The 27986-nt window shown below is 49.3% G+C and overlaps 1 protein-coding gene across 1 annotated transcript; it reads left to right on the forward strand.

Moving 5' to 3' along the window:
* The first annotated feature begins 21395 nt into the window (after positions 1 to 21395).
* Positions 21396 to 27644, forward strand: Tmem37 (transmembrane protein 37). The gene is made up of 2 exons (XM_028771514.1): positions 21396 to 21486; positions 26822 to 27644. Exons 1-2 carry the CDS (start codon positions 21466 to 21468, stop codon positions 27434 to 27436), a joined length of 636 nt encoding a protein of 211 aa, XP_028627347.1. The 5' UTR covers positions 21396 to 21465; the 3' UTR covers positions 27437 to 27644.
* The last annotated feature ends 342 nt before the right edge of the window (positions 27645 to 27986 follow it).

The following is a 27986-nucleotide window of genomic DNA, read 5'->3' on the forward strand; positions in this document are numbered from 1 at the left end:
ATAAATAAAGCTTTATTAGCACACAGACACACCCTCACATGCTACCTATGGAGCTCACTGCCTGTTTTTATAAATAAAGCTTTATTAGCACATAGGCACACTCTCACATGCTACCTATGGCTGCTCTGGCCCCAGGGCAATAGTGATGAGTAGTTAGAACAGAGATCCGAAAGGGAGCTGTGACCTAGCTGGTAGAATGCTGGCCTAGCATGCACGAAGCTCTGGTTCCTCCCTTAGCACCACAGAAACTGGATATGGTGCCATATGACACCTGTACTTTCAGCACTAGGGAGGTGGAGGCAGGAGGATCATAAATCTCAAAACAAACAAAAAAGAATCAGGGTTAGAGTGTAGTTTGCATACATCTCTTCCTTATAGTCCTGGATTGCATCATCAGCACCGAGAAGAGAAAGAAGGGAAACTTGGCAGACTAAGAACAAACCATCACTGCATACTGGAGTATAAAGAGAATACATTTAGGGGCCAACAAGGTGGCTCAGTAGATAAAGGGACCTGCTGCTAAGCCTGAACCAATCTGTCAGATCCACACAGCAGAAGGAGAGAACTGACTCTGCACATTGTCCTCTGACCCCGTGTGTGCACCCCCACACTCACACACAAGAAGTAAATATTTAATCAAAACTATAATTTAAAAGACACTATATGCATAGTCTGCTCTCCATGGTGTGTAAGGAGACTCAGGCAGGGAGTCAGGGATTTGTGGGGATGAGGCCAGAAGCAAGCCCCTGCTTCTTAGGTCAATTAAGCCTTTGGAGAGCAAACCGTTAGGCTGGTTGTGGAAAGGGGTGGGCTACAACTAAACAGATTGCCCCCTTGTCTCTGGCCACCCGTCCGGGACTCAGGGAGGTTTGAAAATTCCTGCTCAGAGTAGGATGGAGAGGCATCAAGGGTTCAAGCCTGACAGAGCTCCAAGATCCAAGATGATGGCGTAAGGAGCTGCCTGGGGAGCCAACCTAGTCTGATGAAGAGGCTGAAGGAGGGCTCTGAGAAGACACAGCTGCAGGAATGCAAAGCCAGGGCTGAAAGCTGTGAACAGGACTGCCAACAAGGGCAGGAATGAGGAAAGCCCCGGGCATCATCCTGTCATCCTGCCCCTCTTGTTAAGGAGAGGTGCGGGGAGAGAAGTTCTAAAAAGAGGTCTTGACTCTGGAAAGACTAGGTATTTATAGAAATGCTTCTTAAACCAAAAGATACCAGGGTGCCATTACTGGTCTAGTCCTGCCCTATGTGGTTTGTACCTGCTCTGAGAAAGCCTGAGGCCAGTGAACCAGCATGGCCCTCGCTGCACTTTGGACTCTTAGACACTAGAGGGCGAGCGTTCGCCTTGGTCACCCAGCCGCTGAATCCTATTCCAGCTTCACCAGCAGCGTCTCCTGTTAGACTTGTTGCAGCACTTCAGGAGGCTGTTTCCCAAATGTAATTCTATAATTTGATCTAATTTGTTAACCACGCACGTCCAATCCCACCCAAGGGTTCCCTATCCCTACGCGTGTGCGCAGGAAAGTCAAAGGGTGTCATTCCTTAATACATTACACAGAGCAGAGATGACCTCTAAACTCTGGGTTCTTTTCCCAGTTACGAACGGTTGAGCGCTTAGTGTTTGTCCGTTGTTGAGTCAGATGGTTTCACTTCACGGTGACCAGATACCAAGTAAAACAAACGGGGAAGACTTTACTTGGGTTTGTGGTATCAGAGGTCTCAGTACGTCGTGGCAGAGAGGAAGTGGCAAAATACAACAGTTCACAATATAGCGGACAGACGGCAGAGGCAAACATGGAATAAAGGAATGAGCCAGAGCAAGATATAGTCCCCAAAGTCATGCTTTAGTGACCTATATCCTCCAATAAGACCCTACTTCCTGTCTCACCACTAACTAATAATGCCACGATACTATGACCCTACCAGGATATTAGCCCATTTAGATTAGAGCCCTCAAGATCCAGTGACTTCCCCAAAGCCCATCGGTGGGCTACCAAGCCCCAACAGGAGCCTGTGAGGGACATTCCATATTCAAACCATAGCAACTGTCTTAGTGTGCACATGGATACAGCAGATGAACCGTCACATACGCAGGCGAGGTTTACTAGGACTCTCCTGGTATTTGCAGTGTATATCATTTGTTTGGGAAATCCTTAGTCCAGGGCAAACCTGGACAAGTGGTCCCCTCAGCTCACACAGGAGGGACTTCTCGCCAGGTCTGTCTGTCAGGATAACTTCCATTCTTCCCACCATAAAACTGTGGCTTTTCCAAGTTGGTAAGTGGAATGCTCTCATTTGTAAGCTGGGATGGTTAATTTCAGTTGTCAAGTAGATAAATTCTATAATCACCTGGGAAGTGGGCCTCTGGACATGCCTGTTTCAGAATATTTTGGTTAGGTCAACTGAGGTGAGAAGACCTGCCCACTGTGGGTGGCTCCATTCCCAGGGCTGGAATCTGGAGTGGTGTAAAAGTCAGGAAACAGCAGAGCTTTAACCCCTCTTTGCTCTGTGATGTTGGATACAACGTGAGGAGCTGCCTCGAGCTCCTACTAACCAGGACAGGTACATCAGACAGGTGCTTTACATACACACACACATATGTGCATGCCAATTCTTATCATGACCAAATGCAGCACTGTTATTTCACAAGGCAGAAAAAGAGCATTGTGGGTCACCTGGATCACACATGGACTTCAGAGCAGTTTAGCACTTTCTGTGTTCTTGGTCCATTGTTCTATACCAGAGATTGTCAGTGTGACCCAAACCCACAGGCTCAGCTTCGCCTGGGAACCTGGTCAAAGGCATGTTCTCTAGTCTCAGCTCAGACCTTTGAAACCCAACACAGTGGGACTGGGTCTGGTGATGTGGGAGTTTTGTTGTTTGTTTTTAAGATATTCTTTTTATTTTTAAATCATATTTATCTGCATATAGATTTATACAGGTGTGCAAGTGACCATGGAGGCCAGAGGTGTTGGATCCTCTGGAACCAGAGTGAGCTATCTGATGTGGGGGCTGGGAACTGTCATAACCACTGAGCCATCTCTCCTAGCTTCTGCTCTGGGTTTGAGTAGCCCTCCTAGGGGTTTTGATGCACACTCAAGTTTGAAGACCTATAGTGAGAATATTGGGATTTGGGTTTAAAAAACACAGAAATATTTTAAGATTGTGTTTTTGTTTTAATCCCAGGTGTGGGATATGAGGCTGCTTCAGGCTGTCCATAGCAGCTGACTATGATTTGCCTTGTGCTCTAGCAGGGATGTGATTTTGCCATCTGCAGATTCTGTGATTGTGTGACATTTGGAATTCTGGGGCCTTTTCAGAGGGTATTTAAATGCAAGGGCTCGCAGAGTTGAAGTGGGCTGTTAGTGGTCGGACACTGGTTGCTGTTGGTTGTCACTTGTGGTTTGTTAAATTCATACCCAAGAAAGAAGAAAAATTAGATATCTTGACAGCGAAGATTGAACTTGCCCCAAGGAATTCATTGCCCCTAACCAGCAGGAAGTGGTCTAAGGATAATGTTGCCCTTTTCTTTTCTATCCTTGTTTCTCTCCTGTCTAGTGTTAGGGGGCTGAAAGGATGGAAGAAAGAAGAACCCACAAAGTAGCAAACACTGGCTACGAAGACCTATGTTCCACGTCTGTCCTCTCTGGCTCTGTCAACAGTAACCAGCAAGGGGGCATAGCTCCATGTTACTGCTCTCAGCAGCCCCCGGAGTCACTGTAACATTTTAAGGAAGCCTCCACACATCCAGCCAGAACCTTGGCTTTGGTGCAGAAAGGATCTCAGAATGAGCAAATATAAATCGGAGCTGAAATGTATTAAAAATAGAAAGAGAAACCACAGAGACAGCTCAGTAGGGAAAGTGTTTGCTGCACACTTAGGGGGACCTGTGTTGAGATCTCTGGCACCTACATAAAAATATGTGGCAACCAGCCTGGCCAATCAACAGACTCCAGTTTCAGTGAGAGTCTCTGTCTCAAAACCTCAAGGTAGAAACATAATTAAAGAAGATATCTGTCATCAACATTTGGCCTCCATACTCACATGTACACATGGGCCACGCATATGTGCATGTGCATATAAACATACACACATAAGAGACAGGAAAAGGCAAAACACGGTGGGAGGGGCTAAGGCACTCCAGGAGCATGGGTGTGGACATCTCTGAGTCACAGTTAATTATCTTAGTGGTGACAGTATACAGGATTTTGGAAACTTTTAGAATTCCAATGCTTATTGGAATGGAATTTTTCCTGTCTCTATTCCATTGATAATTGAGACTAAAGAGTGGCTCCAGAGGTGACAGGATAAACCAGGTGTCACAGGGCTGCACACTGGAATTAGGACATATTAGCTACTATATATAGGAGTGTCAGAGAGTGTCCTGGAACAGCGCAGCTTCCCAGCTGGGAAGGGACAAAGCCTGAAGCAATATCAATTGTGTTGGGCTCCTCAGTGGACGAGGCTTTAGCCTGGCTCCTCCCGAGGGCTCCTCTCTTCCCACGATAACTTGGCTCGGCTTACTCTCCTTACAGCCTTGCTGTGGAGGGAAGCTGTGTGACACCCGCATCTCCCAGGCCTAAGGGGCAGAGAAAGAGGGCAGGAGAGGAAGATAGTGGTAATGTGCTTGGAACTGAGACAGAGTGCTGGGGACAAAGGTCTTGGTTTATGACCCCTTAAGCTCTACTCTATTCTACACAGGGGCCTCCAGGGATTGTTCACTCAGCATATAAAAGAGGGATCCAGAGGTTCAGAGTAAACCTGAAGACAGTTGATGTACACTGCTTCCTTCTTTCTAGGTATTTTTATGCTCTTCATTCATTCATTCATTCACTTCCATCGGTCGGTCCAATGGAGCCCTTACCGAACACTGCTGGGTACCACCCTCCCAGTCCAGTGCTGGAACACAAGGGTTAACAGTGGGATTCAGCTGCTTACAGTGCAGCCTCCCCCATTCCTCTAGGCATCTCCTAAACTCCCTCGTGTAGGGGTCCCCAGCCTTCAGCTACAAAGGGTCAAAGCTAGAGGAAGATAGCAAGAAGCAGGATCCTGTGTTGTCAGCTTGAGGGCTTGAGGTTCGTGGAGAGGAAGGAGCAGCAGATAGACCTTCTGGTGCAAGTACAAGGCTAGCCCATGGAGGAGGCCCCCAGACCAGACTCAGAGTCTGAGAGTCCAGCCCAGCAGCTTGCAGGCAGTAGATACTGTGCTCTACATCAGAGGAAGGGAAGGGAGGGGGAAGGTGGGGAGGGAGGGGAAGGAGGGAGCAAGATGGACCAACGCTTAGTGACTGGCTCCTGGAGTGTGACACAATCAGATAGATTCTGACAGAATGTGGCCACCCTGGTGAAGAGCCAGAGTCATCTGCAGAGTGTCCTCTGTGTGGTGGCTACTATGCATCATGTTTTAAAACCCAATTTATTAAATCTATAGGGGTCACAACTCCATGTGGGGTCACTTACCTGCTTGGGGAGGTAACAAAAATGTGCAGCTCTAAAATGTTCCTGAATATACCAAAAATTAATTCAAAATCAGACATATACCAGATCCAAGGTTTCCTAGCCTCACGTTTCACTTTGTGGCTTCACTATAGCCTTGGTTCTGACACATGTATGCAGGAGCACACATACATGCATGGACCTACACACACACACACACACACACACACACACCAGATTAACATCAGATGGTGTGCAGGAAAACAGTTCACCATTGGCTTAACCTCTGTGATTTAAAAGATACTATGTTTGGAACTCTTAAGTATTTGTTCTTGGTTCCTACCACTTCCCCCCCAGCCCCCCAAAGCCAGACTTCTTTAAAAGGGGAAATTTACAACCATCCCACAAATACAGGAATTTTAAGGCCTTGATATTGGTGCTGGGTGTGGAACCCAGGGCCTTACAGATTTTCTCAAGTGCCCAGCCGGCTCTCTCAGTTGACTTTCCTGTATCTGTGCCTTCCCTGGAGTAGAAAGGATGGTCCAATCACTGTCCTTCGTCCCCTTCTACACGAGGACATCCGCCTATAGGGTCCAGTGTTACCACAGACAGGGGCTGTGGCAAGATGGTACACCCCTACCATATGACCTTCAGGAAGTTGCTTGGCCTGATGACTTTTCGACCTTAAAGCATCGAGCCAGGGCTGCGGGTGAAATGACAGTGTCTCTGGGCAGGGAATAAGAGAACTCAGCTGTGGCCCCAGGACAAAGGAGCGCGATCAAATATAAATGGAACTGAACGCTAGGTGGCGATGTGGCCTCTGTGGGCCAGGTCAGATCCCCTAGGAAGGCAGGCTCACTTTCGGAGGAGGAGCTTTGTCTTGCCCAGAAGCCCCACCTCCTAGTGCAGTCTCTTTAAGCCGCCTCTTGATTCATCTGGGTCTCTTCCCGCCTTTCTGGCTCAGAAAGGCATAAGGGCCCCATTTTCTTCTGTTATTTTTTCCCGGGTGCTGGCCAGAGCCTACAGATGCTTTTAAGCTCCCTGGTCCTTTGGGCTTCCCGACTCTTCCCAAAGTTTCCTCCCTGCGTGGCTGCCTGCACCCTGTGGAGCCCTCTATGCTGGTTACCATCTCCCTTCTCTGGGAAGCTGTGACATGAAGCTTACCTGTCCCGTGGTTTTCCTTTAAACTCTACCAAATAGCCCTGGAGCTTCCGTGTAAATCTGTTCTTAATTTTGATTTCACCAGGGAGACTAAGAAGCCTAAGAAGGAACGTCGATTTCCCTTGTGTCATATGGCGGCTCCATCAGGACCGCCAAGATTCTGGTAACACTTCTCATGTGCCATTTTGTTCCTAAATCCACCAGCAAAAAAGGAGCTGCTCCAGCACCTCTAGACAGCATCAGAAAGGCTCAATGCTTTCCTGTGCATGTGAGGATGGATGGTGTCCAGGTAACCACATGGTATTTGTTACAGCAATAGAGAGCTAACTAAGACACACGCTGTCCAGGTCTGCTTTCTATTGCTGTGATAAAGCATGGACAAAACCAGCTTGGGAAGAAAGGGGTTTATTTGATCCATGGCTTATAGTCCATCCTTGAGAGAAGTCAGGACAGGAACCCAAAGGCCAAGGCTATGGAAGAATGCTGCTCACTGCCTTGCCTCTGGCTACCTCAGCTTATGTCCTTATATATTCCAGGACTACCTACCCAAGAATGACACTGCCCATGGTATGTGGGTCCCCTCTACAGCGATCATCAATAATAAAAAAAATCTTCCTCAGGTTGCCTCTTTTCAGACGTCTCTAGGCTGTGTGGAGTTGACAATCAACCACTCAACATACATGTTTACATGTTTTCACAGAGAACGGTGCACACTCCAGGAAGAAGAGAAGACAGAGCAGCAGGCCAGCTTGATTTTGTTTTGTTTTTTTGTGTATGGGTGTGTTGGTGATTATCTCCAATTGCATCAGCTGTCCTGCAAATGACGTGACTTTGTTCTTCCTTAGGGCTAAAAAAGCCCATTGTGTGTGCGAACATTATCTGAACTCACTCCTGTTGTTGAGCACGTATGATTTACACCCACAGACCACATGAGATGTCTCATGAGATGTATGAATCTTAATGGGCTTTTCTCGTGTGTGTGTGTGTGTGTGTGTGTGTGTGTTTGTATAGGGGGCATATGTATGTGTGTGAATGTAGAGGGTTATCATGAATGATCCCTCATAGTTCTTCTCCCTTATTCATGGAGGCAGGGTCTTTCAATCAAACCCAGAGCTCACTGATGTAGCTAGTCTCTCTATACAAACTCTTACTTGCTAGAAGGGTTACATTGCCCACTAATGACTCACTGCTCATTGGTTTCATACCCAGCTGAGTTTCTAGTCAGTGGAAGACAGCTGGAGAATGTTAGGTAGGATTCTGGGGTTAGGTGTGCCCCAACTATAACTCAGAACCCAACCAGTGACTCTGAACCTCTGCAGTGAGGCCCAGGATTTCACACATTTAGAAGTACTCCAGGGAGTTCATGGAGCAGCCAGGACTGGGGACCACAGGTCAGAGGAGAAACTCACCAAGAAGCAGAATACGGATACGGGGAAGAGGAAACTGTACATCGTTGGCAAGGAAAGTGTTTCCTCTGCCCTTTCAGGTACTGGGGAATCCGGGGAACAAATTGACAAGAGACTTGCCGACTTGGGTTTTCATCACATACCAATGGGTTCACATGCACAAAAGTAACTCACAAAGTGGCCAGCATTTGGAATTTATATGCCATTTTCCAGGGAAAGGGGCTATGGTGGTTAACCTTGTTCCCTACTTAATGGGATTTGACTCACTACAGAAGCAAACCTCTGGACATGTCTATGAAGTCTCCAGACTGTATTCATGGGAGTGGGAAGACCCGCTCCCACTGAGGCAGCACCATCCATGAGCTGCCATTCCGGGCTTAATGAAAAGGAGTGAGCTGACCCCCAGCATGTGTCTCACTCCACTTCCTGGCTGTCAATGTAGCTGTCTCTTCCTCCTGCCTCCACCACGAAAGACGCTACCCTTTGACCATCTCTCACAGACAAACCCAGAGGCTCAAAGGTTTGTTTCCCAGGTGATTCTGGATCCTGTTGAGTTCACAGTATTCACGGGTGCCAAGTCTGTTTCTATTTCCTGACCTCTGGATTCACCTGCCTGGGTAAGATACTTGGAAGCTCGTGACATGTTCCCATGACACAGAACACAGATGAAGGTCAAAGCTCTTACTATGAAGGCCTCACGACCTGACTTCAGTGCCCATGCTGGCTTCAGACTCATTCAGCAGAGGATGACCCCAAACTTCTGATCTTCTGCCTCTATGTCCAAAGCACCAGGAACACAGGGAAGCAGCCCTGAGTCAGAACACTTAAGATAGGGAAACTGGCAGGACATGGTAAAAAGAGAGAAGCCTCTGACCCAGACATCATCTGTTGAAGCCTCTCACCAGCAGCAGGGCCAGAATTCTAGCAAAATTAACTGCTTCAGGCTCTCTCTGTTCTGGTCACAAACCTGAAGATTTCTAGAAACTACCAGAAAACCCAGCAGGGACAGGCCACAGGCTAAGGCCCTAGGCACTAGCTACTGCTAGGCTTTATCAGGTTTCTACCCATCCGTGGTATTTCTGCGGCCTCCTGTCACACTGCCCTCATCAAGGATGGGGGTGTTTCTTAGAGACCTTTTGAGATACGCCTTGAGAGTCGATGAAATGGTACCAGACAATCACTCTGACTTGCCGAAGCCGAAGCCCCATGGAATCAGGATCCTCAAGTGGATCCTACCTGCAGCTGCAGGAAATGCAGGCGGCAGGGTTGGGTCTAGGGGACTGGCATGGGCGTGGCTTCCAGGCCACAGCCTATCAGGAGCAGGGTGGGAAGGAGCCTGGCACAAAAGTAAGGCAAATAAAACTGGGTCATCTTCTGTACTTACCACCAAGCTGGGCCTACACACTGTGCTTTTAGGCCATGCATGTCTGAGAACACATGTAAACCCAGCGTGCCTGAAGCAGAGGCAGGAAGATTAAGAATTACAAACCAGTCTGGCAATTGAGTGGGAGCTAGAAGTAAAATACGGAAGAACTGAAGATTTAGTGCAGTGGTCAGTGCTGGGGTCTCTCAGCAGATCCCCGGCACTGCGGGGTGATATGCAGTATGCCCCTTTAGCACCAGGCCAGCAACCAGACGGCTAGACAAAGCCTGAGGTAAGACTGGTGGCCTCTCAGGGCAAGATTGTCTAAGATAGAGAAGGGACCCTCGCACTCGCTCCCAAATTATTTTGTTTTTGTTTCTTTTTTTAAAGATTTATTTTACAAATGTGAATACACTGTCACTGTCTTCAGGCACACCAGTAGAAGACATCTGTTCCCCTTACAGACGGTTGTGAGCCACCATGTGATTGCTGGGAATTGAACTCAGGACCTCTGAAACATCAGCCAGTGCTCTTAACTTCTGAGCCATCTCTCTAGCCCTCCCTCATCTTTTTTTTTTTTTTCTTTTGAAAGAGAGGCTTAAAATCCAGAGTGGAACATTAAACCCTCTGTTTGCATTGGTGAGTTTTCACACTCGCATTAGATATACTTTGTGACTCTGCACAGTGCTGCACATCTCTAGTCCCAGCTACTTAGAAGCCTGAGAAACGATCATTTTTGAGCCAGGAGTTTGAAGCAAACTTGAACAACATTAAATTGATGAGTTAATCCCACCACTATGTTAACCTACATGGGGGGGGGTCGGACACAGAGACAGGTGATAGACAGACAGACAGACAGACAGATGACACACACCCACTGTGATGTGTTTATAAAAAGATAAAGAGATAAAGAGTATGTTCTGTGGAGGTGTGGAGAGCTATAGGGGAAGGGGATGTCTCATCGGGCCCATGCGGAGGCATCACTTCCCCACCCCCCACCTCCCAGGGACCAGCCACACACAGTATAGCATAGAATAGAGTTTATTCAGGGCATGGGGAGGAGAGCCTGGAGGGTAGTAGAGGCAGAGAGAGAAGTAGAAGAGTAGAGGCCGGTCATGAGCATGTGGAGAGAGGGGGAAGGGAAGGGGGAAGGGGAGAGGGGACAAAGGGATCAAGAGAGCAAGACCAAGAAATCAAGAGAGAGAAGAGGGAGCAAGCAGCCCTTTTATAGGGGGCCAGGCCTACCTGGCTGTAGCCAGGTAACTGTGGAGGTGGAGTTTAGACAGAATGCTAACACACTGGATGTTAGGGATATAGTTCAGTTGGGAGAATGATTGTCTAGAATGCATAAAGACATGATTCAATCCTGAGCACCGAATTAAAGCAGGAGGATCAGAGGCAGAAGCAGAGGCAGATGAATCTCAGTGAGTTCGAGGCCAGCCTGGTCTACATAGTAAATTCCAGGATAGTCAGAACTATACAGACTTTCTTTGAGACTTTGTTTCAAAAGCCACTTTTACATACAGGGGCTGGAAAGGTGTTTCAGTGATTAGAAGCACTTGCTGCTCTGGCAGGGGATCTGGGACATATGCTGTCACAGCCATCCTTAACTCCAAGGGATCCAATGTCCTCTAATCTCAGGCACCAAACAGTCACGTGGTGTACAGACATACATAGTGGGGAATATAGCTTTAGTGGAATAACACTTCCCGGTATGGATAAGGCAATAGGTTTGACATCAACACCTTAATACACACACACACACACACACACACACACACACACACATCCATCTTTACATAAAGTAAAAGGAAAGGTCTGAGAATGTCTCAGTGGTAGAACACTTGCCTGGCATGCACAAGGCTTAATCAAACAAGGGTTTGACCCTCAGCCCCAGAGAGAAAATAATTATAAGAGAAGATGGTAGGCAACCAGCACCAGGAACCAAAACACCCAGTCCAAGGTCCGGAGGCTGCCCCACCCTTCTAGGAGCACCTCCTCAAGTCTCCAGAAAGCCCTAGTCTCTCCCTCTTAGGTTGCTGGACCCCGCCTGCTTTCCACATATATAAAATGGTTGTAACAGATTGGCCGGGGGTCTGTCCCAGGCCTCCTCAGCGTCCAGACAAACCTCTGCCCAGGCTCTTGTGCGTCCCCATTACCAACCCACTGCTCTTTAGCCAAGTCTTGCTACCTGGTTTTGCTTCCTGGGCCCTGTGGCTCTGCAGGGCTCCTGGTAAGGGAAGAATGCTGACACATTCCTGGAAGTGATGCGCTAGCTGGCAGTCTGTCTATAGGATAACCCTGGAACCCCCAAATATACAGGGTGTTTCAGGGTGTGCTGACAAGGTAAGTGTTTATTGTCTTCACAGGAAAAAATGATAGGGCCTGGGGAGATGTGTCCATCAGTATAGCTTGCCATGCAAGCATGGGGACTGGAGTTTGAACCCCAGACCCTGTATTAAAAAGCTGGGTTTGGTCTTCAGAACTGTGACAGCAGCCAGTTGAGGAGGTTGGGAACAGGCAGGACTCACAGTGAGAGACACTGTCTCAAAGAAAGTGAGCTGTATTCCTGAAGATAACATTCAACTTTGTCTTCCAGCCTTTCTCATGTGTCTGTCTCTCTGTCTCTGTTTCTGTCTGTGTGGTCTCTTTGTGTATGTGGAGGGGGGAGGTGTCTGTCTCTGTGTGTCTTTGTCTTTTTCTGTCTCTCACACACACATACACATACACAACACACACACACACACACACACACACACACACATGCACTTCAGGAAAAAGAAAAAAGAAAAGAAAAAAAGGAACCAGAGCCATCGGAGAGGGCGTCACTCCCATGGTCCCACCCACCACTGCCCTGGGCTCCAGGAAGGAATGCTCTGGCGAGACCGGGAGCGGCTCTCCCAGCAGCACTAGAATGCAGTGGAAAGTGTCTATGTTGCAATAAGGTACCTGCAGGTAGGTTGAGAACAGAATGCTGGGCTGGAGGTCAAAGTAGCAGAAGCACAGGGCACCAGGAGGCACTGGAGGGAGTGGAAGAAACCTGCCTGCCGGAGCCAGGGGCAGGGGAGGGGATTGGGAGAAGATAACAGCCTGGAGTACAGAGGAGGGGAGGGGATGGGAGAGGCAAGCTGTGCACACCTCTCTCCTAGGTCACACTCCCAAGACACCTGGGAAGAGGCCAGGTGGCAATGAAGGTTAGTGATCCAGACCGGAAGCTCTCCAAATGAAAAGCTCTAGTGAATGCCTAGAAGACTCTGCGTTGACTCCCCAGCCTCTGGCATGTGCCTGCCCCACCTCACCTTGATGCCAGGAGCCCTTGGTTTCTCTCTCCAACTCTAGCTACACAAAGTAACAACTCAGCTTTAAATATCAGCAAATGGTTTATGCTTATTATCGCAGCACGCTGGGGTGTTCCACCACTCAGTGTGTTCAGCTCTGGGACAGTGGGACCCAGAGCTTTGTGCATGTGAGGCAAACACATTACCAGCTGAGCCCCATGGTCAGCCCAGCTACTGAAAGGAGCTAAAGATATTATAATAGTGGATCTCCCCTTCTCTTTTCTCCCTCTGCAACTGAGATGTTTCTCCAACTGCCCTCCACCAGAGAAAATGAATATATTCTCTTGCATCAGAGTTCCAAGTGTTTGAATTAACACCCCCTACCCCTGACTAATCTGGGCACCACTGTCTTGATACTCCTCAGCCAAAGGAAAGCAGAGAAGCTTCTTCAGAGAATTTCAGTTCACACATCTCACATCTTAAAGGGAACCCCCTTAATGTCCACGTCAGTTCCTCAGACTAACAGTACAGATGGGCTCAGCTCTTTTATCCAAGGTTCTTGGGGGACAAGGCCACCAGATGCTGAACTCTCATCTGTTGGTAGTTCATGGCCAAGAGCTAAAGGTCCCTATACACAGGGTGGAAGGGGCTGCTGACACTTCTTGTGCACTGTCTCCTGGGGTCCTCACATCATCAGGAAAGTCACATGCTACTGGCAGAACACAGAGGTTCCCAGAGGGAACTATTTGTCCAGAACACATTCTGTTTGGTCTGTCAGCAAGCTTTGCTCACAGGTTCTACTCCAGGTCCCAGAAATAGAACAGTGACAGAGGGATGGCATCCCATCACTTAAGGAGGTCGGTCAGTCAGTGTGTTTAGAGAGGGCAAGAGACAGTAGTGTTGTTCACTCCTAGAATCCCAGTTAGTTAGAAGGCTGAGGCAGAAGGAAAGAGAATTTGAGGCCAGCCTGGGCTATGTAGGAATGGGAGGAGGAGGAAGAGAGATGAGAATGGAAAGGAGGGGGAGGAGGAGGGGAAGGGAAGAGATGAGAAAGAGAGAGACAGGAACGGGAAGAATGAGGGAAGGGAAATGAGGCAAATATTCAGAATTCAACTGGTGACCAAGAGTGTACAGAACTGGCTGTATGTGTAGCTCAGTGGGGGAGTACGTTCTTAGTATGTACAAAGCAAAGGTCCTGAGCTTGATCCCCGGGAACAAATACACCACGCCATGCATGTGCATTTGTGCACGTACACACATACACACACCCCCACATATACACCATACACACATACACACAGGCACCATGCACAAGCACCATACTCACCATAAATACACACCACACATACCTTACACACATATACCATACACATACAACATGCAGCACACACATGTATACCATGCACACTCACACTGATATACAAAGGCAGTAGAGTAACAAGTTTGGGAGAAGTCAAGGGGGTCCCCACAGATGTCCAAGGAAGGCCAATCACACAGAGAGGTCAGCCCTGAGCCTCTGAGACCAGCTAGAGCTCTGTTCGGGGTCTGAGCAAACAGGTACATCTGGAGCCTGGACCATGAGGAACTGGGGTCAGAGATGGGTCAGATGGCTGACCTCCGTTAGAGACAAGGATGCTACAGTGGGCAGAAGCTGGGCAGCTAGAAGCTCAGAGAAGAGAGGCGGAGAGAAAGATGGAGGGAAAACATGGGACTAATTAAATTAGTGTCTTAGGGTTACCATTGCTGTGATAAACACCATAACCAAAAGTAACTTGGGAACAAAAGTGTTTACTTCACTCACAGTTCTATTTAATAATTCATCAAAATCAGTGAGGGCAGGCAGGCAGGCAGGCAGGGCAGGAACCTGGAGGCCTGGGCTGAGGCAGAGGCCCTAGAGGGGTGCTGCTTACTGACTTGCTCATCCAGGTTTGCTCAACCTGTTTTCTCATAAGAACCCAGGACTTCCAGCCCAAAGGTGCCCCACCCACAACGGGCTGGGCCCTCTACCAATCAGTAATTAAGAAAATGTCCTACAGGCCTGCTTACAGCAGGATCCTATGGAGGCATTCTCTCATTTGAGGCTTCCTCCTCTGATGACTCCAGCCCGTGTCAAGTAGGCCTAAAACCAGTCAGCACAGCTGGGGAGGCAGAGACGGGATAAATGAAAGGGAACAGATACTAATAATTTCAATGATCGTTTCTATAGTTGAGGAAATAGCGTGTGTGTATGTATGTCCATGTTCAAGTGAGAAGCCAGAGAACTCTAGCTGTCTTTCTATATCACTCTCTGCCCCCAATTTAAAAATATTATTTTAGTGCCGGGCAGTGGTGGCGCACGCCTTTGATCCCAGCACTTGGGAGGCAGATGCAGGCGCGTTTCTGAGTTCGAGGCCTACACAGAGAAACCCTGTCTCGAAAAACAAACAAACAAACAAAAAAAGATTTTAGACTAAAATCAAAGGAGTCATTCCCCACCTTTCTTCCCTTCTAATCCCTCCCACCTAACCCGCCCTGCTCTGTCTCTACTGACCTCTTTTCTCTGTATTGTTACATACACACATAGGCCTCAGCATATAAATACGCCCTGCTCAGTTTAGGCTCAGTGTCACTGGTGTGTATGTGCCATCAGGGCCGACTCTCCAATTTGGTATTGGATAAGCAACAGGGGCCTCATCCCCTGGGAAGACTGCTTCTCTTGGTCCCAGCATGCCTTGGTTGCCTGTACCTCTTTGTCTATGCAGGGACCACATGAGATTTCCCTCTATTGATGTACTTCTTCAGGGCTTATTTAGGCAGCCATATTGTTGAAGTATCTTGAGTGAAGCTTCCCTGTCATTTCTAGGAGACACAGTATCATGGCAGGTCCTCTGGCGTTTAAAATCTCCCCATCCCCTTTCTAAGATGTTCCCCGAGCCTTAGGGGCAGGGCTTGTGTGGTAGATAGCTGTACAGGGCCTGAGCGCCCACCATCACTCCCTCACAACATCTTGACTGGTTCTGGTTTTCTGTCATGGCCGCTGTCTGTTGTAAACAGCAGTTTCTTTGATGAGGGGTGAATGCTCCTCTCATCTGTGGGTATGAGAGGAACCACTATCCGGCTTGTAGGGCAGTGGTGGTGCACGCCTTTGATCCCAGCACTTGGGAGGCAGAGACAGGAGGATTTCTGAGTTTGAGGCCAGCCTGGTCTACAGAGTGAGTTCCAGGACAGCCAGGACTACACAGAGAAACCCTGTCTCGAAAAACAAAAACAAAACAAAACAACAACAACAACAAAAAGAATGTAGCTACATACCCAAATTTTTCACGTAACTGCTAAGGATGTGAACCCTGGTCTTCACCTCACACAGCAAGCATCATTACCCACCGAGCCATCTCCCAGCCCTGGGGGAATTAACCCCTAAACCCAAACACTTGTCCCATGGAGACTGAATTTTTCTTCCATGCTCTGCTGTTTACTTGGAGTGTGCGTTCCCTGGTCACACAGTGCTGCATATGTGGTAACTGAATAATCCATCATTTATTCAATTGCTGTTTTATTAGGTACTCACTGTGTGCCTGCCTCTGTTACAGCTCAGCCAAATCTTTGGCCTGTCTGAGATGTTAAAAAGCATAGCTCCAGGCTGAGTGACACAAAGCTGTCATTCTTGGCCACCGAGAAAGGAGCCTCAGAATCCTTAACTGATGGACCCCAGGAATTCCACCCCAACCTGGGCAACACAGTGAGATCTAGTCTCTAAAGTAGAATTAATTAATCTTGTGTGTATCCATTCTTGTGACTGTGTGTATGCAGAAAACAACCTCAAAATCTTGTCCACTCAGGAACCATCCACTTTATTGTTGTTTTTGTTTGGTGGTGGTGGTGGTGGTGGTGGTGGTGGTGGTGGTGGTGGTGGTGGTGTGTGCGTGTGTTAGGGGTGCATTTGTGTGAATATCAGAGGACAGCTTCACAGAGGCTGTTCTTTCCTTCAACCTTCATAGGAACGGGTTCTGGGAACTGAACTCAGGCAGTCAATCTCGCAAGGCAAATGCTTTATCCACTGAGCCATCTAGGCAGTTGAGGCCCCTATCCCTCCCCCACCCCACCCTGCCCAATCTTGTGTTTTGGTTTTTGGTTTGGGGGATATTTTTTAGAATCTTTCACTGGCCTGGGAGATCACTGAGTAGGCCAGGCTGACTGGCCAGCAAGCCCCAGGATCTCTCTACCTCCCAGTTCTTGGAATTACAAGACCAAACTCAGGTCCTCATGCTGGCAGGAAAGACACCTTACTGACCGAGGCATCTCCCAGCCTTAATTAATTAATTAATTATTTAATTATTGTTCAAGTTGCGGGGCACCCACCCGAAATGAACCTGTTAGCTGCCTTCTGAGAAGTAATGATTAGAGAAACAATGGCCCAACTCCCAAGCCAGGCCAGCTTCCGTAGTCATCCTGATAATGAGTCTCCCAGCGTTAATCTTTTCCGAGAATGTGCAGCCTGGGGTATCTTGATGCTAAATTGATGCCGACATTTTTCTACTGTCCCCACCTCACAAGGAAGAACAGCCCTGGAATCACCAATCTGCCTTCATGTTTTAAGTTCCTCTTTTCCTCAAGCCTCCTTTCTGCCTATAAGACCAACTTCCGCTCTCTCAGTTTAATTGGGGGTGCGTCCTCTCTTATGGGATGGGTGTCCTTATTTGTGTGCTTTTGTTCCTGGGCAGAGCGGACGCTGTGAAGGAAGAGGGAGTGGGAGGGGGGAGGGGGGAGGGAGGAGGATGGAGGAGCTGTGGTAGTCGTGATGGTCTTCATCTTCTTTTCTCAGGGGCACCTGAGCCCAGAACTCTACAGGGTGGGTGGTGGATACTACATAGTAATAGCTTTAATTTCTTCTCTTTTCCCTTCCTTCTTTCCTCTCTTACATTTTATTTATTTATGTGTGTGTGTATGCATAAGTGTGTGCATGTATGTGTGTGTACGGGTGTGTGCATGTGTGTGTGTTCACCTGAGCATGTGTGCACACGTGCTTTAGCCAGAACAGAGGGCTACTTGGAGGAGTCAGTTCTCTCTTTCTACCATGTGGGTCCAGGGATCAAACTCAGGCCATGAGACTTGGCAGACAGTGTCTTAGCCTGATAAGCCACCTCACTGGCCCTTCTCCCTCCCTCTCCTCCTTTCTTCCTTTGTTCCTTCATTCCTTTCTTCCTTTTTCTATCTTTGTGTGTGTGGTATATAGGTTAGTGTGTGTGTGTGTGTGTGTGTGTGTGTGTGTGTGTGTGTGTAACAGGCTGAAACAGACACACAAGGGGGTGGGGGTAGGCACAGCAATCTGGTTGTCATTCCACCCTGCATCCACTTTGTCTTTGAGACATGGTCTTCCATTGTCCTAGAACTTGTCAAGTAGGCTAATCTTGGCAAGACTGGGTACCTGTCTCTGCCTCCCTGGTGTTGGGATTACAAATGGGTCATAGTGCCTAGCTTACTTTATGTGGGTTCTGGGTATTGAACTCACATCCTTGTGCTTACCAACAGAACCACCTCTCCAGCTCTCTGTTTCTTTTTATTCGTGGTGCCGGCAATCAAACCCAGGGACTTGTACACATGTGTGTCCATGATAGGCACGTCCTCCTCCACTGACCTGCACCCCTTGTTCAGATATGATGTCTTAAGAATTTGGGGGCAGAAGAAGCAATGTGTTCTAAAGAGCAAGCTGTAGGAGGATGCTTATTGACCGACTAACAAAGTTAAAGCTTTTTGATGGGCTAATGAGCAGCAGTTTGCCTGGGAACTTTAAGACACTGTGCCTGGGTCTTATCAGAGAGTGCTGGGACATGCGGGGAGGGAGGGGAGTGTCTCTTTTGATGGCATTCCTTTTTCTCTAAGTCTGACCAGGTTTATGACTAGGAGGAGGGGACAGAGCCTCACACCTGGAGAAAAGGCAGAGAATGTCAAGGAACAGAGAGATTTTGTGCTGTTTCAAAGCTCACCACACCTGTCCATGCTGCCTCTGGCTCTAACACCTAAGGCCCTACCCTGTCTGTCCCTGTCTACTCCATCCTATGGACATTCCTGCTGTTACTGGAGTTCTGAAGGTCACAGCCTGGATCCTGGCAACCCTAACAAGCCAGACTCTGATCCTCAAGTGGCCAACTCAACAGACAAGTGGCAAGTGGAAAGCAAAGAGTTATTCACTGGCCATATCCAAAACAAGAGCAACCTCTGAGTCCAGCCTCTGGGTCCTGACATGAGGTTCAGATTTTAACAGAGGGCAAGAGCTGTGCATAGCTAAGTAGTCCTGGTCAAGGTGTGGTCCTGCCCATCACTGACCAGCTTTGTCTCAGCACTAGACAATGGGGTCTGACAAGATACCAGGGTTGTGTAAATCTCTTCACCAGAGACAAATCTCTGCTCTCGATGGAGCCAGGTGTCAACATTTCCTTCCCTAGCACGGGCTTCCTGGGGGAATCCCAATTCCTTGGGGTCCACATCTGATAGCCAAAGGGAGAGAGGCACGTGGCCTCACTGAGTAGCCCAGGCTAGCCCATGTAGATCTTACAGTGATCAGCGTGCCTCTGCTGGGGCTTAAAGGCCTGTGGCACCTCAAGGCACAGGGGTCTGACTTTGGAATGTCTCTGCCTCTGCCAGGACAGTGTCTGCCTCTGTTGTGTCACTGGGAAGAGATTGTCGTGGGTTCCTTAAGCCTAGGGTGCCAGATCTTGACACAAGCCCCACCCAGACTTCAGGCCTTTGTTCTAAGCTCTGAGCTCCCTTTGGGAACTGGACAGACACTTCCTCATTTCTGCTTCTTAGAACTTCTTGCTGACAAGGCATACTACTCTAAATTCAACTGATTCAAGGCTTTTCTATTCTTATAAACAACAGCTAAAAGCACCCCACCCACAAACATGCACAATCTCAGAAGGCACGAGATGGGAACAAATTATGAAACTGGACAATTCTTTTTTTTTCCTCTTTTTGAGACAAGGTCTCACGTGGCCCAGATTAGCCTTAAATTTACCATGTAGTCAAAAATGACTAAACTTCTCATCCTCCCGACTCCACCTCCCAAGTGCCGTGATTACAGGTGTCTCTAACATCACACCTCATTTATGTAGTCCTGGGGATGGAACACACAGCTCTGTGCATGCCAGGCAGACCTGGACTCTGAGAGACAGCTTCAGCATTCGCTCCTTCTGGTGCTCCCTGCAGGCATGGGCCAACCTCAGGTCCAGTGGAAAAGAGCAACCCAGGTTCCTCTAGAGACTAGAAGAGCTGCTTGAAGGGACAGCCAGGCCCCCCGGTTGGGGGAGAGCTAGGTCCTCCTTCCACTGGAGTCCAGAGCTTCAGTAAATGAATGCCTGGCTTCTAGAATCCTGGACTGGGGAGAAAGCAGGTGGCGCCATGGAGAGAAGGCCGGTGGGCGGAGAAAAGCCAAGAAGCTGGACCTGGCCAACTGCCCTTGGCCTTAGCTCAGGCCTCTAACCCAGAACTAGCAGTACCAATGTCACTCAGGTCTCAGTTTGGTCCCACTATTCAGAAGTTCCTGGGAGGGGCCCAACAATGTGTGTTTGCACCAGCCAGCATCTCAGGTGGCCCTCACTCAGAGTGCGAAAGCAAGAGAAGGCAAGGAGATGTGTCCACACCCCATCTGTCTGCCCCTGGACTGGCTCTGGAGCCGATCTGGGTTTTCTATGGAACCAGATGAACTGGGGATTAGAAATGCATGCTTGGTGGTATCTTCCTGGTTTCCCTCATGGCTCCTTCCAGGGACATGTAAGTGTAGTCTTTACAACATCCATAGGTAAGCCAGAGAGCTGCCTGCTGGGCAGAATAAACTAGATGGTTTATTCCATCTAATCTATCCCTTAGTCAGCATCTTGTTTTATCTTAAGCAGGACCCCACCCACCTTCTAACCCAGGCTGGAGGAAGTAGGTAATATTAGCTGAGATCCTCGCTCTCAGACCACACCGTCCGTCCTTTTGGGGGTGGGAGTATTTTAGCATACCTGTCTATACCCCTCCCATCCTCATTTACTTATGCCGCTGGGAAAGGAACCTAGGGCCTTGTGCTTGCTACAGTAAGCTCTTAGTCATCCCTCCTCCTCTCCTCCCTCCTCCCCCTCCTCTTCCTCCCCCTCCTCTTCCTTCCCAACCCTCTCCTCCGTTCTCTCTGTGATTACAGGGTCTCATCCTGAATCCCAGGTTGCTCACATAAACCAGATTGGCCTTTAACTCAAGGCAATCCTTCTGCATCAGTCCTTCAAATGCTGAGATTACAGGAGTCTGCCACCACATTTGATCTAGTGTTTGCTGATAGTTCCTGAGGAGATCAGGTGACAAGGACGCTGTCACATCCTCCTTAAAAGGTAAACTAAGACAAGTGATAACCCCAGAAGGTTCTGGTCCACTCACATGTCACAAAGGCTTTTTAAGAGCCCAGCCAATCACATATTATCTCACTTATTAACCAAGGCTCAGCGATGTTAAACTAGCGATTCAAGGTCACACAGCCGGGGTAGAAGCCAGAATCCTGGCGGGATCCTTCCTTCACTTTTTGTATCCAGGTGCTCCTTCCCTACTCTCGGCCCTTCAAACTTGGACTGGAACCAAATCTCCCAGCCCTCGAGGAATCTGCATCAAGGGGAAGATCGCGAGCCGGGTCACCGCTTACCCCTTCTCTGGGACCCAGGGCGCTGCTGAGTCAGCGTAACCCGAGCAGCCCAGTGATCGCGAAGCCCCCGCCCCCCGGCTTGCGCCCCGCCCCAATAGAGGGCCAGCCCTGTGGCCGAGCACAACCGGAGAGCGACTGCTAGGCCAAGCGACCGCGCTGCCTCCCAGAGCGCAGCATGACGGCCATCGGCGCGCAGGTAGCCAGAGGGACCCGCGGGGCGCAGAGCCGGGGTACAGTCTACCATGGGGGAGGACTGGGAACCCTCAGTGACTGAAACCTTGAATCAGGGTGACAATCCCCAAGGTGCCCAGATCTTGCTGGGACACCCCGGAAAGTTCGTTTGAGAGCGATTCGGGGGTACCTGCTCCCCCAATGCAGCTCGCTCTGCGCATACTTCTCGGCCTCTGATGGCGCCCTGAGAGCACCAGAGGCCACCAAACTTTTCTGCGGGGTCACCAGTGAGTGACCTATCGGTTAGGCTTTCCTCGGGGATCCTTGGGAATCTTTAAAAAGTGGACGTCTAGAGTGGTGGACTGTCAGGGTGGACTTGGGAAATGCCAGGCTTGGTTTATGTAACGGACAGAGGAGGTTGCCCGCGAAGCCAGAACTTTCTGGGAGCGCGATTGCAAAGATCATCTTCCTCCGAAAAGCGTTTGAGGAGCTAGGTGGAACTGAGGTGGGAGTGAACTCATTGGGGACCCGACACCCCTGGGAAAAGGTTCCTGGGACAGGAGCGTCCGCTTCCCCTAAAATCGGCTTCTTTTGGAGCAATGCTTAGTGTTTGTGTTGGCTAAGAATCTCTGCATTCCTGCCCGCTTCAAAGGGCGGTCGGGAAGTGTCCACTACCCCGCGGGCCAGCTTCCTGCTCACCCAGGCATCCCGGTGGCTGGCTGTGCTCCAGGCGGTCCACTGTCCGGTCTTGCCCTGAGAAGTGCAGAGGTCAGTTGACTCTGCCTTCAGGTGCTCAAGCTCTGATAATTTTAGGTAGTGTTCCGCCTCTTAATCGTCATTATTTTTATCATTATCAGCACTGCTTGAGACAGACAGGATCTGTTCTTTGTTGCTCAGGATGCTCTTAGACTCCTGGGCTCAATTTACCCTCCTTCCTTAGCCTCCCAGTAGCTGGCATTATAGGAATAGGCCACCTCTACAGCTTTTCCCATTTTACGGAGAGATAACTGAGGCTCGAAAGTAACCTGGCCACAGTGGGTAGCCAAATGACAGGATGTAGACAAATTCATGTTTTCCTGACTCTGAACCTCACTCACCCCTTTGGTAACAACAAGAAGAAAAAAGCCCTGAACAGGCCACCCCCAAACTTTCTTATCCAGAACTCAGTTGCTAGGGTGTGGTAAGGACTCTGATTTGGTGACTTGTTTTTCTTTATTCCTGGGCATATTCCAGACCATCTCCAGGGAGGAGCCTTGAGAAGAAGGTACAGGAAGAAAGGAGGAATGAGCCAAGGTGTAGGGGCACCCCTAAAGGAGATACAGTGTGGGTGTGGGAGGAGCTAAGCTAAGAATTGCAACCACCATAGGTAGGAGGCCCTTTAGGGGGAGGGGGAAGATGGAGGAGAAAGAGGGGAGAAGGTGAAGAAAAACAAAGGAAGGAATAGGAAAATATGGGAAAGAGGAAAGAGACAAGGGAAAGATGTGGTGGAAGGGGAGAAGGGAAGGGAGGAGGGAGAGAGGAGGAGAAGAAAGAGGAGGGGAGGAAGGAGAGGGAAGGAGGGAGAAGAGGAAGAGGGGGAGAAGAGGAGGGGAGGAGGAGATAGGGTGAGGAAGAGGCAGTAAGAGGTGAAGGGGTTGGAGGAGAGGGGGGAAAAGAGGATGAAAAGGAGAGGCAGCAAGAGGAGGGAAGGAGAGAGGAGGGAAGGAGGGTGTCACAAGCATATTTGTCCCAGGCTAAGTGGCTTGTGGAAGTGAGGAAGATGAGCTACACCCAACTGCCACTGCAGGATGCAGAGAACACTTGTCCCTACTCTGAGAGGAACTTGGCCACTGACTTCATCCTCATAACAACCTTAGGTGTTAGGTTCAGTGGAGAGGAGGGGGACCAGTAATAAATGACAGGTAAAAACTAAGACCTGTTAGTGCAGGCCTGCCCATTCCAGCTCCTTGAGAGGCTGGGGCAGGAAGATCGCAGGTTCAAGGCCTACCTGGGCTAGAGTGTTCATCAGACTGTCTCTGAAGAAAACATTTAAAAAGTGTGTGTGGCTAGGGTAGAGCACTTGCCTAGCACACAAGTGTCTACCCAGAAGCAAGAATGGGCACAAGGCTTCCAGCATGCAACAGAGGTCAAGCTGAAAGAAACAGTTAGGCACAGGCTGCAGTAGAAATTTTACTGTCTTAGGGGTAGTCAGTGCTGCGATAGTGGCCTGACCCAGGCCTGGGCAGAGTACTCATTGAAGAGTAGTGGGTACAGGAGTGTGAGAAGTAAGTGTATGTATTTGGGGTGTTGTTGGTCTTGGGAAGCAGAGGCCCATACAACATGGAGTTGGGTTAGCCTCAAAAGCCCGGCAGAGTCAAATCAACAGGTCAGTGGGAACCATTTAGGGTCACACAGGTTCAAAGAGGCGATGAGCAGTGTTAGCCTAGGAAGTCGAGGTCCTGTTTGAAGGGACTGTCCTCAGGCACGGAGATGAGGCTGACGGGACTGGCTGCTGCTTCCCCTTTTCTGGCCCCTCCACTCAGCACCTGCCACTCAGCTGTGCCACCCTGCCTCCAGGAGAGGATTCCAATGTCACTGGAAGTTGGTGGATGTGCCAACTACGGTATGGGGTGAGGCACACAGGTTCAAGATGAAGATTACAATAAGCATGATTGCTAGTGAGACGGCCACTCTCAAGAACTGAGAGGCAGCTGTGGACCACACGTTTTACATGTTGGTGCTGGGGGACAGAATACCCTGAAGTACCCTTTCACCTCAGCCTCTGCTACCTTGTATTTTGAGACAGCGTCTCTCACTGGCCTAGAACTCAACTAAGCTGACAGACCAGCAATTCCTAGTGACCTGCCTGTCCCTAATGCTGAGACTGTTAGCACACACTACACCCAGGATTTATTATTATTATTATTATTATTATTTTAATATGGGTTCTAGGGATGGATTTCAGGTCTTTGTGTTTACAAGGCAGATATTTTACTGACTACCCCTTTGAGGTCAGGGTTTCTTCCTGGCCTGAAACTCACCAAGTAGATGAGACTGGCTGACCAGTGAGCCTCTCCCCCTACCTCCACTTCCCCAGTGCTGGGATTATAAGTGTGCACCAGCAAGCCCATCTTTGTTCACGGCACCCAGGGATTGAACTCAAGCTTACAAGCACTTTCCAGACCGAGCTCCCTTCCGGGTCCCACACGTCATTGTCAACACGAGCCTTTAGCCCTTGCAGTTTTACAGTGGTCAGTGAGTTTTAATGAAGCCTGCTTTAAGTCAAGAGAAGGATATGTGACACCAGATCTCTGTCACCTCTGTCTGATCTCAGTGTGGCGTCTTAGCGCCTGGAGATTAAAGTCCAGTCTGGGTCTGGGACAGGCGGGGCTGAGGAAGGGACTGGATGTGCTTGTTTTCCAGACAGTGTAAGGCTTAGGGTCAAAAGGTGTCTGAGCTGGCCTGTGTGTCTTGTGACTTGCTTTCTGTATCCTTGGCTGTCCCATCTTGTGACCATATTAGTCTCTAGGGATTTTATAACCTTGCCAGGTGCTTTCCTGCAGGGATTGCCAGCTTCCCTGGGCAGATGAGAAAGCTTGTGCCCACTGGAGAGGTGGCTCCATTGGGGAGGTGCTTGCTTAGCTTGGGTGAAACGCTAGCACCAAATCAACAAGTGTAGTGGTATGCCCCTGTCATCCCAGGAGGAAGAAGGATTAGAAGTTCATCATCTTTGGCTACATAGTGAATCAAGACCAAGCTTGGATATATACAACTCCAGCTCAAAATAAAGGAGGAATGAAGAGAAGAGAAAAGAGAGGAGAGAGACAGAGACAGAGAGAAAGAGACAGAGAGAGACAGGCAGACAGAGAGACAGACAGAGAGAGAGCATATGAGCACACACATGGAAGCCATAGGTTAATGCCAGGGTGCCTTCATCTACTTAATTGTTTGAGACATGTCTCTCACTGAATCTGAAACTCACTGATTCAACCAGACTGTCTGGTCTTTGAGCTCTAGAGATCCACCCATCTGCCCCTAACCCCACCCAGCACTGGGGTTACAAACATGCATCACCACCACGTCTGGCTTTTTATAGGGGTGCTAGAGACCTGAACTCAGGTCCCGTGCTTGCATGGCAGGCAGGCCTTTACTGACTCACTATCTCCCCAGCCCGAGCAGACAGCCTCCTAACAGGCTGCCAGAAGGCTCAGTACCACATTTTAGCACTTGCCTCTGGAAATCTTTGTTTACAGCTGGCTGGCTTATGGTGCTCCCCAAAGTCCCCCTTCCTCACCCCCTCCCATTTCCCAGCACCAACCAGTCCATGTTAGTTATCTGCTTTTCTTACTTCCCCAACAGTGGTATGTTCTGTTTCTGAACATCCTATGAAGCAAGTCATTTAACTTAAACTGGGCGGAAGGCTCAGTCTATAAGGAGTTTAAAATGAAATTTGTGCTTCCCCCGTGTTCTCTCTCAAGTGCCTACCAAGTGTGCAGGCCTAACGCCATGACAGGTACTGGGTGTGCAGGCCTAACACCATGACAGGTACTGGGAATACCCCAGTGTCTTGACATGTGGCCTTGCCCTCCTAGGGAGACACAGTGTAAGACAGTCAGTAGCACTTTATTCCAGTGTACCATCAGAATGGGGCAGAGAGAACGCAAGGCACCTGGTGAGAAGAGCAGTAGAGGACCTGCTGGGCTGGGAAAAGCCTCTATGACAAGCATGAGAACAGAGGTGGCTGCATTCCTGGGGGCTGGGGAGCTTCCCAGGAGGGTTTGAAAGAGAACTCAGGCATGGAACTATATTAATCAGACCGCCATGGTGTATGAATATGTGTGTGTGTGTGTGTGTGTGTGTGTGTGTGTGTGTTCGTGCGTGTGCCCACCTTCCCCATTTCCCTCTCCCCTCTCTCTCTCCCTGACCCTGGCCTAGCCTGGTCTGGAGCTCATTAAAGTCCCTAGTTCATCCTGAGCTAGGCTGGATGGTCAGCAAACCCCAGGGATCTGACTGTCTCTGCCTCCTCAGGACTGGGATTCCATGCATTTACTATGTAAAGCAAGTACTTTACTAACAAGGCTCCCCCAGCTCCAGTTTGGGCTTTGCATGCTGGATAAAGATCCTGAGCTGAAGAACAATAAGAGATTAGTTTGCAATTGGTAACTGCCTGGCCAGGCTCCAGTAGAGGAGGGAGGACAGGTAGAAAAGGAATGCCCCCTCCCCAGTGAAGGTGGGTTTAATGGGAAGCCAGGTGAGGGCCTGTTCAATCTTTCCCATGGTATCAGAGCAGAGAGCAGGGCTGGAGGAAGTGGAATTGCATACTGGTTTTCCCAGGTGTCGAAGGCCCTTGCCAACTCACTGCTTCCTGTCCTGTCTTCCAGGCCCACAAGCTGTTGGGCCCTAAGAGGCCCCACCGGGCTTTCTTTGAATCCTTCATCCGGACACTCATCATCGTGTGCACTGCCCTGGCTGTGGTCCTTTCTTCAGTCTCCATCTGCGACGGCCACTGGCTCCTAGAGGAGAACCGTCTCTTTGGGCTCTGGTACTTCTGCACCGTCAGCAACCACAGTGAACCACACTGTCTGAGAGACCTGAGCCAGGCCCATGTGCCGGGGCTGGCTGTAGGCATGGGCCTAGCACGCAGTGTGGCCGCCATGGCTGTGGTGGCTGCCATCTTTGGATTGGAGCTGCTCATCGTGTCCCAGGTGTGTGAGGATGTCCGTTCGCGGCGCAAGTGGGCCATCGGTTCCTACCTCCTCCTGGTCGCCTTCATCCTCTCCTCTGGGGGTCTCCTCACCTTTATCATCCTCCTCAAGAATCAGATCACCCTCCTGGGCTTCACCTTGATGTTCTGGTGTGAATTCACTGCCTCCTTTCTCTTCTTCCTCAATGCCACCAGCGGCCTTCACATCAACAGCCTCACTCAGCCCTGGGACCCTCCAGCAGGGACCCTGGCTTACAGAAAACGAGGTCATGACGGGACTTCTCTGATATAGGACCTCTGGCTGAGATTGAATGGGACAACCAGTGACCTTGACGCTGCCTCTTAGGCACTTAGCTCTAGAAATGCCCTGGCAGTCTCTTCAGCTGACTTCCAGGGCAAAGGCCAGAAGAGTACCTCAGTACCATAGCACAGTGCGCTGGATGGGTTAGCCAAGCTATTAAAATGTCAATTCTAAAATAAGAAGAATATCCTAAAATGTCTTCCTCGGGTGTTTTCTTCCTTGACTGGAATAGGGTTTGAAAGAGACCAGAAGTCAGTTCGAGGCTGGCTGCCCAGCTACGTAGGGCTCAAACCTGTTTCATTGATTGCTCTGGGACATGGGCTGGAGAGGTCCTGAGATTCTGACTCTTTTTAAATGGTGTGTGTGTGTGTGTGTGTGTGTGTGTGTTATTTGTGTGTGTGGGGGTGGGTGCAAGTGTGTACATGTCTTCACATGTATATGGGTTCATGTATGTGTGGATGTACATACAAGTGTGTACATATGGAGCTCTCACATCAATATCTGGACTCATCCTCAATTGATTTTCTACATTTATTTATTT

This window comes from Grammomys surdaster, unplaced genomic scaffold, assembly GCF_004785775.1.
Source record: "Grammomys surdaster isolate TR1022 unplaced genomic scaffold, NIH_TR_1.0 208, whole genome shotgun sequence".
Taxonomy (NCBI): Eukaryota; Metazoa; Chordata; class Mammalia; order Rodentia; family Muridae; genus Grammomys; species Grammomys surdaster.

What these genes read in the sequence shown, in the direction of transcription:
- Tmem37 (XM_028771514.1), top strand. Translation starts at nt 21,466, where the DNA reads ATGACGGCCATCGGCGCGCAG. An exon ending in TGACGGCCATCGGCGCGCAG is followed by an intron (nt 21,487 to 26,821) that starts GTAGCCAGAGGG and finishes CCTGTCTTCCAG; the next exon opens with GCCCACAAGCTGTTGGGCCC.